Here is a 12,404-nt window from a genome sequence, read left to right on the forward strand (position 1 = left end):
TGGAGGGTAGGGAGGCTCTGCAAAGGGATCTGAACAGGCTGGACCGCTGGGCCGAGGCCAATGGCATGAGGTTCAACAAGGCCAAATGCCGGGTCCTGCACTTGGGGCACAACAACCCCATGCAGTGCTACAGACTGGGGGAAGAGTGACTGGAAAGCTGCACAGAGGAGAAGGACCTGGGGGTGCTGGTTGACAGCCGACTGAACATGAGCCAGCAGTGTGCCCAGGTGGCATCTTGGCTTGTATCAGAAACGGTGTGACCAGCAGGTCCAGGGAGGTTATTCTCCCTCTGTACTTGGCACTGGTGAGACCGCACCTCAAATACTGTGTTCAGTTCTGGGCCCCTCACCAGAAGAAGGATGTTGAGGCTCTGGAGCATGTCCAGCAAAGAGCAGTGAAGCTGGTGAGGGGGCTGGAGAACAAGTCTTACGAGGAGCGGCTAAGAGAGTTGGGGTTGTTAGCCTGGAGAAGAGGAGGCTGAGGGGAGACCTTATTGCTCTCTACAACAACCTGAAAGGAGGTTGTGGGGAGGAGGGAGCTGGCCTCTTCTCCCAAGTGACAGAGGACAGGACAAGGGGAAATGGCCTCAAGCTCTGCCAGGGGAGGTTCAGGCTGGATATCAGAAAAAAATTCTTCACAGAAAGAGTCATCGGGCACTGGAACAGGCTGCCCAGGGAGGTGGTTGAGTTGCCTTTCCTGGAGGTGTTTAAGGAACGGGTGGATGAAATGCTTAGGGACGCGGTTATAGGGAGTGTTAGGAATGGTTGGACTCGATGATCCAGTGGGTCCTTTCCAACCTGGTGATTCTATGATTCTGTGAAACCAAAATCCTAGTCTTTCAGCCAGGGGTAGCTACGTTCAAGTAGTCCTTCTGTGCCTCTTCATTACAAACCTATAGGCTGGAGCAAGCTAACAGGACAAGAGCCTTTATACCAAGAGGCACAGACAGACAGGAATCACTGTTAGACAACCAGAAGCAACACATTTGATTTCCTCGGGTAGGTGTTACCAGCTGGGGGGCCTGGGCCAGATGAGGCTCCTCTCTTTTCTGAAGCACAGCTTTCATCAGGCACTGACAAGGGCTGCCCAGGGAGGTGGTTGAGTCACCATCCCTGGAGGTATTAAAAAGACGGGTAGAGGAGGTGCTCAAGGACATGGTTTAGTGGCAGAAAGGAATGACTCGATGATCCAAGAGGTCTTTTCCAACCTGGTGATTCTATGATTCTATCACAAACTTTGAGTACCACCTTTAAAATAATAAGTAAGGCAGGGAAAGGCCTCAGGTAACTCATCAGAACCTAGGTTCAGAGATATGTGGCCAAATTATACGGGGTTTTGGCAAGTGATAATACTATCCAAATTCCTTTTAAAAAGGCTGGTTTGCTCCTCACTGCAGAAGGATGCTGAATCTCCTGAAACTGACTGTCAAAGCTAAAAAAATAAAAGAAACAGATTAACGAAAATAAAAATGCCAGAGACTACTTGTTTTGAGGCTAAGGCTTTTATTCCATCTAGGGCCACAGTTTTGGCTTACAGGGCATCAGAAGTTGTTCCACCGGTAGGCTTTGCATCTTCCAGTGACTTCTGTAATGCTGCACCTCAAGCTACGCTGAGCGAAAACAAAAGGAGAGCAATCAAGTGAGTTAGTACAACACAATAAACTCTTCCAAGTGTTTCTGGCAAGTAAAGAAGTTGTGAACCCTGTTCACGCAAAGGGATGATGCCGCGTGGGCAGCACCAACCTAGGGGCGTGGGTGCGCTTCTCAAGGGCTGGAAGAGCTTCCCTGGTCAGTGGGCAGAGCTCCTGGCCGTGTCCCTGTCTCCGCCAAGCTGGCCATCAGGTGGCGGCAGCGCTCCAGTGAAAGGCAGGAGCAGTTCTTCTTCCATCCCTTCAGTGAAGGGAAGTTTTTCAGCAGGTCGAGCAAGGTTTTAGGATGCCGGGAGGAGAGACGCGAACCATACGGCTCCCCCACTGACAGCAAAAAGTTAACCGAGCTCGTCTGAAACGCAGACCGCATCTTGGGTTGCACAAAATGAGAACTAAGTTTGTTTCAAAATCCAGCCTTTGTTGTCAGGCAACTCTAATTATTCTAGACCAGCTGACAGAGCTGGGAAAACCAGATGAACTTTCAGGTACATCAGCCTCTCCTAGGGTCAATTCTTCGGCTCATGTGTGATGAAAACACCTAGTTTTCCTAACCCGATCAGCTGATCTAATAAAAGATGTTACAGGGCTTTACAAACCACACCTCAAACATACACTTGGGAACATCATAGGCTTTCTGTGGACGAGCATTACAGGATATGGATATAAGCATGTGGTTAGTGAGAGGAAGTACCATGCTTCAGCATAGACCTAAAGAATTGAAGGAGACCCAGGACTTTGTTAAAGGAAGCATCATCATCTCATTGAATGATCCTTTGCCAAATGTGGCAATTAAAGATCCTATGGTTTTGTTCATAGGTAACTCATTAGGCTCAAGCATGAAGCTCTACCCAACATAAACAAAGAACTATTTGAGAAAGGGATGGAATATACAGCCAGCCCCATTAGCGTTTGATCCACACTGCTTATTTCCTGAATCAGATTCCATGTCTGACCAGACGTAACTAAATGCCTAATTCTCCCTAATTCTTTAGTTAAAAAAAAAAAAGTACTTTTAGAAATAGGCAGTTGGGTTCACCTTGCTAGCAAGGGATTCCAGGTTTTGGTTTGTGTACCATACCTTGGCGAGAGCCTTCTCTCATGCAGAGGGCACACCTCCTCAGCTGCGGGGTTAAAACAATGATCAGAACCACTACACCTCCAATACCAGCTGCCACAACCCCAATGATTGTTCCAATGGATTCTTCTATGCCAAACAAGCCTGAGAGAGAAGGGAAGGTAGAAAGTATAACGTAAGATGTTGTCTGGGTAAGCATATGCAATGCAGCCAGTGTGTTTTCTGCAGTGGCTGCAGAGGAAACTACTTACTGTGATATTGATTATGCTGATATCTTGTCTGACATAGAATCATGGGCTTCTCCATGGGAGAGAGTGCATTGCACCACAGAGCTATTGATTTTTTTAATTCCTATGTAGGAAGCTGCTACACTTTCTGAGGATTTATAGACAGGACAGCCCTATCTTCCTAGCAATCTCCCTCAACAGCTGGATACTACGTTGTGTCAAACTGGGATTCATAGCTCTATGCTTTATTTTTAAATGGAAAAAGTACTCTATTTTTGAGGAAGTCATTGGTTTCCCTTTCTACTTCCAAAGGAGACAGCACCAGAGGTGGGCAGAGATCCACTGAAGTCCTTTCTTTGTTTTGTTGCTCTTTGCGACTGTTGGATGGCAAAGATGGAATGATCTCATCTTCTTTGAGATAAGAGCCCATTGGCATTCTGGCTTTATCATTTGTTGGGACTGAAGGATGATTCAGGAGGAGCCTTCGGTGAGGTGAACAGAGTAGGATGGACCATTACAGGGTTATGGGACAGAGCACAGAGAGCATCTGCCCCGTAGCTTAAAGTCTGCCAGAATGTCTCTTTAGAGAGAGGGAAGCTGGCTGGCCAATGGTGCACAACTGACCTGATCAGATTTGAAGAGGCTGCGCCATCCTTATGGTAGTCGTTTTGCCATGTGACTCACCCAGTAAAGGTAATAAATGAATGAGTAAAGGCCTTCATGTTTTATCTACAATCACAGTATGATCAGTACATATATCTATGCAGCTATATATAAGCTTCATTAGAAATTTGGATGCTTTTGCTACCATATTCACACACAGATTTCCAAGCATTGGGGCACCCTTTCACAGGAGCTGCCAGTACTTGGTGCTACCTTGCTGAATGGATGGACATCCAGTAAACCAGCTGTAGGTTATTAGTAAAAAGACCACTCCTTTCTCCCACATACAGGGAGGTGTCCTGTAGGTTAAATCCATTTGTGAAGCTGCTCATTTAATCAGAAAAGTGAGGGCAATGAAGGTGCTGTAGAACCATTACTCACCTTATTTCAAAATATATGTGCTTTGCTTCCTGTAATGGACAGAGTCAGCTAATTTCCCTTTTCAATTTTAGATCAGTTTTTGGACAGTCTGGATTTGTGGCACGTAACATTTCTTTATAAATTATATTTCTTTTTTTCTCTTGTCTCTTTAATTCAGGCATAGTGTAGGGATCATCTTCTCAGGAACACAGAAAGGCAATTACACTGGCCAGGGTGCAGGCACTGCAAGAGTAACCTGCGCTATTGACACTATGAGATCAAGCCAACATTACACCTCATTAGACACATGACCGAGCCCTTGAGGGGGGCACAGTTTTCTTGCCTTGTGACCGCTACCGTTTAAACTGAGTAGTTTTATAAAAATTAGTAATGGGAGAACTCAGGCTCAGAAGGGCAAAGGCTTAGTCCGTCTCTGTGAGATAGAAGCTTTGGTAATGAGTAAGAGGCAAATGGCACTTGCATAATTTACTCTTGACACAGAAGGTACTATTTTTTGTTAATTAGATAATAAGATTAAAAAAACCTTCTGATGCGTTGATTTGTTGGGACTGGAATGTGTTTAGCCTACATAAAAAGGAAAGCTGCTTTGACATTTCCAGCTGATAGAGGCAAAGCAATTTCTCTCTTTATTTAATATGCCTAGTGTCTGTTTCTGAGGTTAAGAAAACGTAGCATGGCACTTCTAATGCTACTTGGATTTTAATGTGAATTAAGTTAAGCAGAAATTATATAATGTGATTCTCATGTTTATTGTGGGATTACTTACATCATCTAGAGTTAAGGAAGGAATATACAAATTAGTGGATTGGAGAGAAATAATGTCAAAAAAACCAAACCAGTTTGGAGCTGTTTCCTGAGACAATATCTTGACATCTGTCACTCATAGAGGTTCTACCAAACAGAGCTGTGAGTACAAGAGAAATTGCCTGTTTCATTCCTAGCACTGACTTTGATTTCAGTGAAAAAATTATCACCTCTTTTTTTTTGGTTGTAAATGCCTCTCCTTATAATAATAATACCTGTGTGACTGTTTATAAAGGCAAGCCAATCAATTAGTTGGCCTAATGAAAACAGTGAGAAATGCCATTGAGCAATTACACTCTATGACACAGGCTCTACCTGCTAGAAGTCAAAGAGGCCAACTTCCCTCTTTCTGCAAGTGTGTAGACCAGTTTTGGATAAGAAAGTGAGAGGAAAGCAGTAAATAACATCAGGTATTACCCAGAGCCCTCCTGATCCTGAGCTTTGTGCCATCTCCTGTCACCATCTTCCCGTCCGGAAGTGTAATTTCACAGAAATAAATACCGTGGTCATTGATTGTCACATTGAGGATCGCCAGGGAGGCATCCCCTTGGGACAAGTCTCCACTCATGAAAACCCTGGAGTTATTTGGCAAGACGATCACATTGTTTTGTACAAGGTCCATCTGCCCCTTTTCATCTTCTTTGTACCACCTCACCATCAGGTCAGTCAGGGACGGACGTCGTGGACTGCTGAAGTGGCAATTCAAAACCACAGTTTCACCTTCTTTGGCTTTTTCCTTGGCTGGTGTTTGAGTGACCAAAAGGTGCCATGGCTCAAGTGTTGTCAACAACGAAGGCTGTGCCGTTAAACGAGTTACTGCTGCATTCTCCTTGCTTGTACTTTCACCACTAACACCAACATCTGTACCAGGAAAGAGAAAGAAGAGGAGGGTTGAGGACAATAAGCCTCCCAGCTGCTCCGGACTTCTAACCAGCACAAAGAATGGATTCTGGAATTAGAACCTGAGGGTAGTCACTATTAGGATGTTAGAGATTTTTTTCCTGGTTCCTGCTTAGATTATGTTCACTGATTACAGATAGGTCTTTTCCTGATCTTCAGCTCCTTTCTACTGTCATACTAGAAGATTAATGCCCTTGTCCAATTGCTTTGGGTGAAATTTAGAATCCATTTAGCCACATTTCCACCTGGAACACTAACCTCTTTCTTCCCACCCCAAAAAGTCTCAGTGCCTGATGTTCCTGCCTCAACTGCTTTTGAGGCAAAGCAAAAAACTCACGTACACTTACACACAGGCAGCTCTGTTCTGACAAGTACGGTGAATATCTGTGCATCCTAATGCAGCTGCCTGCATCCCAAAACACAACGTAAGCTTCTTAGAAGTTTTGAATAGGAAATCCATGTGGGAAAAATCTCCATTGCCAGAGACTAAACCCCCAAGCCGCTCCTATAAAGGGGACGGCACCTTAGCATTCTATGTGTATTGATACTGAGGGTGATATCTATTCTCTGTGAAAGGACCACATTGTCCTACTACTCTTTGTTAGAAAAACATGGTCAACATGCCTGTAGTAGAGATTTAAATCTGACTTCTCTCACTCAGCTGCTAATCATGGTATTAAACATCCTTAAGCTAGGAGTAGTATGAGTGGATCTCATTTCTGGGAACAAGCCTGGGCTCAGAAGATGAGAGGAATAGTTACTGTGTCAAAAAGAGGGAAAAACAAACTCTTGAAAATAAGCCAACAACTGCCACCAAGAAAGAGTTCACACCAACTTTGGAAAAGGTTTTTCTGTTGTTTTATTTTCTTCAAGTGAAATAGCCTGTCTTCATACCAGTTGGTACCCTCTCAAGGACTGGAGAGCATTCCACAGTGAAGGTCTTGATTTTCCATTGGTGTGAGTCTTTCATTACCATCCAAATGGTGTGATACCCTATTGTCTGGGTCTGGTAGAGCTTCACAATGACAATAGTTTCTCTAGGCTCAGGGACAAATGTCTCAAGGCAATTGAGAAAACAACCCCCCTTGATGAATGGTTTGAGAGTTACTGAATGGCTCCTCTAGGCGTGCTTTGTGAAAAAAAAACCACAGTTGTATTCATAGTTATTGTTATTTATGACTTGTATGGGTGTAGCACTGGCAGTTTCTGTCAGACAGCAGGGCCCTGTCGTTCCAGGTGCCTTATAAGGATGGCACCTTATAGAGCTTACAGTTTAAATATCAGATGAGAGATAACTTGTGGATGCAAAAATACAGAAAATACATGCTCAGCTCTGAATCTAGGCAACAACAAAGCATGTGAAAAGCCTTCAGGGCTGTTTGGTGCTCTGTGCTTTTATGTCAAAGTGAAAATTTTGGCCTTGTAACTGGAGCACCGATCCACGGGAATTGGATATGTGAGAATTAGGTACCCAGATATTACAGTAGTTTTGTATCTAGTCCCCTAAGATGAGTAGTTCTTATTAAAAATACTGGATGAGATGTTATCCTCATATTCATACATAATCTTAGCAATGAGCCCACTGGACCTTCTTAGGGAATCTGAGGTCCAGGTTTTCCCTTTCCAGTTATATATTGGCGTATCGCTGCAGCAGTCATAAAAGTTGAGTATCTTGATAAGGTACTTTGACAAATTACAAAGTATAGTTGAAATACTTGACAAAGCTTATGGTATCTTGATGTATTACAATCTTTGTCCATCAAATATTCCAATGTGATATATTTGGTTATTTGTTAGAGTGAATTTGAGCAGTTTTGTAATGAGTACTCTTTAAAAGTCGCTCTTCTTAAAGTTCTTTTCCAACCTAAAAGATTCTGTGATTATCTCTGGATCCTGCTGCTTTAGCTAAAGCAATACATGCTACTGCTATCTTGTTTTCAAGGAATGGCCACAGAATCTCTTCTCTGTCACAAGTACTCTCTGCAATACAATTATAATTTTTATTCCTTTTAGTGATGTAAAAGGTATAAATTTTAGTTAGGCACTTAGTGGCATAGAGAACATAACTGAGCAAGAATGATGTATTTTGATATTGCCTCTATTCATCATGAGTTTTATTTGCGCCTGCTGTCATGAAATAACTGGCCTTGTCACCTGTGTTATCGTACATTCAACAAAAAAATATGTAATGTAAAGCTAACTAGGAAAATCAAAATGCAAGAGGAGCAAGCTGTATTGTTTCACCCCAGCTCTCTTTGGGGTTTTCACTGAGAAATCCACAGCACAGCCCCTTCCTTTCTTCCTTCCTGCCTTCCTGCCTTTCTTGCTTCATTTTCTCTGTTTTTCTTCTCATTTATAAGGTTGCAAAACTGGAACATACTCGTTCACTGGTATTCAAATAGACAATGCCCTTATCATATTGGCATCTCGGAGCATACCATGCCAAATGCATTGTTGACTCTGCTTCAAAGTTTTTTTAAGTCAATTGCTTAACTAGCAGAGTGATGTGTAGGTCCCCTCTCATGCAGGTTATAGGGCACAATCCCTCCTGAAGAGGAATGCAAGGCTTTTTGGTGAAAGTACTTGTGCCAGACAGAGGACAGAGAAATACAGCATGGGAGACCTTGTCTTGACCTGGAAGAATGATTAGATGATCTAACAGGTCATTGTCATATGAAGTCAGTAGTTCACAGCCAGTTTTCAACCATGAGGGGAGAAAGCTCACTGGGACTCCCTGTAATGTGACAACGTGCTCCACATTGGCCAGTACTAACAGAGCATCTACTAAGCCATCAACCTCTCCTTTATGTAATCTGCAGGTTGATACTTTCCCACGCAAAGCCATACCATTGGCTGTGAATGAGAAATACACAAGGCAAGCTAGAGAAGGTGGGGGGACAAAAGAAAAGAATAACATATACCTGGTCTCTCTTCCAGTTCTGGAGCCTCTAACTTACTTCTTGGTGCCTGGAGCAAACACAAACAGCCCTGCAAGCTGCTTCTGCCAGCTGCCAACAGCATCAGGGAACCAAAATGGTGGGTGGAGGTGAGTGGAAAATTTGACCTTTCTAGTTGAGCCTCCTCTCCTTTGTTCACACTCAATAGATGGAGGGGAGGCTAAGAGCAAATAGGGCTCAATTTCCAACCCACATGAAAGCCCTCTCGTGCTTGAAGAATTATCTTTCAGGTGTTTTTGTTGGTTTTAGAGCTCAACTTCACACTCAGCTGGTGCCGTAAGGAAGCTGTATCCAGCTCCCAGTTGTCTATGATTTAGTGCTCAATGACTGCACATTGCTCATCTTAACTTATATGACTTTTGCCCTAGGCTGAGGTCGGTTTTCACCAGACGATATGAATGTGTGAACCTTATGACAATACCCAGTTGCTAGTACATCAGAGAACCAAAATAGAAATTAAGCTTCTAGCTATGATGATACACAGCCTTTCTTATTGAAAAGGACAGGCAAACATACTGTTTCCAAACATTTCTGTTAGCTAAGCAGGAATGTATCTATAAAGAAAAGTATGTTTTAATGCAGTGCACAACAACAGATATAGTTTTCCTGTATCCTGGAGAAGCAGAAAGTTGCTTTTGAAAAAAGAAAAGAGAACCTCTCAAGTCAAACTCTAGAAATAACCTATATTTCTTCTAATTAAGGAAGGTGGTTTAGTACTCACCCACCAGCAAGAGGAGGAGTAATGAAGACACTGTGGATCTATAGAGCTTCCCAAAGTGCTGGTTCATAGTTGCTGAAGTATATGGCCTCACTATCTCTTCCTCTGGTAGTATGGGTAAAATTATTGCAACAGGACCTCACATTCTGCCCAGTGAATGTCACACTTGCTAAAGTTACCGCAGCTTTGAGCTCACAGTGCTCTGCCTGGACAACAGCCACATTTGAAGTGACAACAATGAGTTCCTGGGGGCTGTTCTGATCTCTCCCAGAGAAGATGCCAAAAATACTCTGAGAGTAGGGGAACAATAATCCTTTGGGGTTTTTTTTTGTTTTGGTCTTGTATAAACCAGAACTTTAGGCTGAGTACAGAATACCCAGACACTCAAAAGAAGACCTCTTTTCTGCTGAACCTTTCCCTAGTGGAGGTGAGGAGAGAGCAAGCCTTGGCTTGGTTTTCTGAGCCAGATTCCTATCATCCTAATGCACCATGAAAGAAAGTTGCAGGTATCTCTGTGGCTATATGCACACAGTGTTTATAAGTAAAATGTATTCCCCAAAGTATTTTTGTCTAGTGCAGAACAAATCTTTTTTTCATCAGAAGTTGTCTACTTAGACTCTGTTTAAGTAAAGCTCATCTATGCTATCACTGTGGAGGGGAAAACAGCTATAGCCAATGGCCTATCTGCAAAACTAGCATGTGTGCCCTGGAACAGAAAGTCTGTGTTTACTCAAAGATACATACACAGCACTGCTTTGTGGGAAGAGCTCCAGCAGCCCCAAATCCTCACCTGTAGCATCCAGCCCTGCCAGCAGTGCTACTGCTCTACTGAGCATGTGCCACTCCTGGTAGCTGGCTGACTCCTTTTCCCTTAGATATACGATTAGGGATTATGGGAACATCTTTCTAGAAGCCTGCTGTCTTTACCTAATGATTTCGCTTATCTTTAGGACCCTTCAGATAATGGAATATTACTTGAGTATCCAGTAAAGACTCGGTTCTACATCTGTAAAACACAAAGCACAATTCAGGTAAGAGAGGCATGAGTATTTCTGCTTTTCTTTGTATTTGAAAGCAAAAAGGAGTCAAAAAAAGCCCCTATTAAACTGTGAGGAAAGCTGTCATCATGCTACTGCCATGATGCTTCCTTGAATATGCTTTTAATAAATTCTGTCATCTGCATCTTTGCATGTGGATACTCTACAATAGCTGTTTCAAGAAATTGCACAGCTGACTTGCAAAACCCTGCTGACCAAACAAAATCAAGAGGAACAAGCCACTCCTTGAGTGACCACTTGTTGCTCGAGCTTTGATGTGGTGACACCTGTACCAGTGTAAGGAGTAGAGACTTGAGAGAGTATAGCTAGAGGAACCTAAAAGGCAAATATTTCTTCTGTTTGAAACGGGCTGGGAGAGAGGGAAGACCTGGGATTACTAGGAAGGGATCTCTCAGACGTAAACTATGTATTAAGAAGGGAACTGGGACCAAGTACAGAACAACCTAGCACTTTGTAGAAAGCTGGAAAGTAGATTGTGAGGGTTTTCTGAAGGAGGTACTGCCATAATGTTAGTAAGCAAAACCAAAATATCTATGAAAGGAGAAAGTTAGAGGAGTCAAAACCAACCAAGAGTTTGAGGGCAAAATAACCAATAAAGTCAAAGGCATCTGGCAGATGAAGACGAACTGAACTGAATTACTGGCTTAGGGTAGTGGCCGTGGCTGCATGTCAGAGAAGTCAGCGTGGGAAGATGGGGCTAGACCAAAAGTATTCCAGAGACTGTCTGATTTAAACTCAAGTATTTGTTGTGTTGCTTAAAAACCCTTCAAGTGTGTCGTGATGGACATACTAACATGTTTCCTGCAAACACTGTTTATGTTCATTTCATCCTGTAATAGCAGTTCCCTTGTGAATCCTCCATTAAATAGGGCACGCCTGAGCAAAACTGTCAGGTCAGCCAGCTTTTAACCAAGGGAATACAAAGGGAGTTTAGTGTTGCTGGCAGCCATCAGTTGAACATGAAGTTTCTCTCACTTGGATAACTCAATATGGTTCAGAGAGAATCTCAGTTTATGGACAAAAAGAAAAGTAAACTGGTCCCCTGAGTGTTGTTGAGAAAAGCCTGAAAAATTTGAGTTTCAGACATCCAAATCAAGAAAGCAAGGAACAAAAGTGAAATAAAGCACACATTCTTTCATATATTTTCCTGTAAATTTTGGAGTTTCACAATTGGCAGTGTAGAAGCTGTCCTACCTAGGCCAATAGCTGGGAGGGAATGTCAGGGACAGGGACTTTCTGGCACCTCTGGGCCCTATGATATCTACCCACTTAGCATTAGCAAAGGTGCCAGAAAGTCCCTGTCCCTACATCCCCTTCAGGGAGAGTCTCAACCCACTTTCTAGGGAAGTGGTGAGAGAAAGGGACAGCAGGAAGAAACAGCACTGCCACACCAGGCTGCTCTGCTCCTCCATCCCTTGGCTATCCATCCATCTCTTTACATCAGCCACCCTAAAGGTGTGGTTCTCTTTTCATGTCACAGGGATCTTCTTTCTCATATGTGGTGACTTAAGGGCACAGATCTGCAAGCCATCATCACTCTGTTTGGTTCCCCTGCTTTGAAGTGCTCCATTTCATAGAATCATAGAATGGTTTGGGTCCGAAGGGACCGTAAACATCACCCAGTTCCAAATCCCTGCCATGGGCAGGGGCACCTCCCACTTGCTCAAAGCCCCATCCAACCTGGCCTTGAACCCCTTCGGGGAGGGGGCATCCACAACTTCCCTGGGCAATTTGTGCCAGTGCCTCACTACTCTCGTATTGAATAAATTCTTCCTTATGTCTAGCCTAAATCTGCCCCTCTCCAGTTTATACCCATTGCCCCTAGTTGTATCACTACAAGCCTTTGTAGAAGTCCCTCCCCAGCTTTCTTGTAGCCCCTTCAGGTGCTGGAAGGCTACTATAAGGTCTTCTCAGAGCCTTCTCTTCTCCAGGCTGAACAACCCCAACTCTCTCAGCCTGTCCTCATACGGGAG

At 43.5% G+C, this 12,404-nt stretch overlaps 1 protein-coding gene across 2 annotated transcripts; it reads right to left on the reverse strand.

Moving 5' to 3' along the window:
• Window positions 1-1,497: 1,497 nt before the first annotated feature.
• LOC128849195 (synaptogenesis protein syg-1-like) lies at window positions 1,498-9,518 on the reverse strand. 2 transcript variants are annotated; one of them, XM_054049605.1, is made up of 4 exons: window positions 9,377-9,518; window positions 5,216-5,659; window positions 2,727-2,867; window positions 1,498-1,609 (listed from the first exon to the last, which is right to left on the reverse strand). In XM_054049605.1, exons 1-4 carry the CDS (start codon window positions 9,441-9,443, stop codon window positions 1,605-1,607), a joined length of 657 nt encoding a protein of 218 aa, XP_053905580.1. In that variant the 5' UTR covers window positions 9,444-9,518; the 3' UTR covers window positions 1,498-1,604. The 2 variants fall into 2 exon arrangements, with proteins under 2 accessions (XP_053905580.1, XP_053905588.1); XM_054049613.1 differs by having other exon boundaries at window positions 1,585-1,604.
• Window positions 9,519-12,404: the final 2,886 nt, after the last annotated feature.

The sequence above is a fragment of the Cuculus canorus genome, chromosome 1, assembly GCF_017976375.1.
Source record: "Cuculus canorus isolate bCucCan1 chromosome 1, bCucCan1.pri, whole genome shotgun sequence".
Classification (NCBI taxonomy): Eukaryota; Metazoa; Chordata; class Aves; order Cuculiformes; family Cuculidae; genus Cuculus; species Cuculus canorus.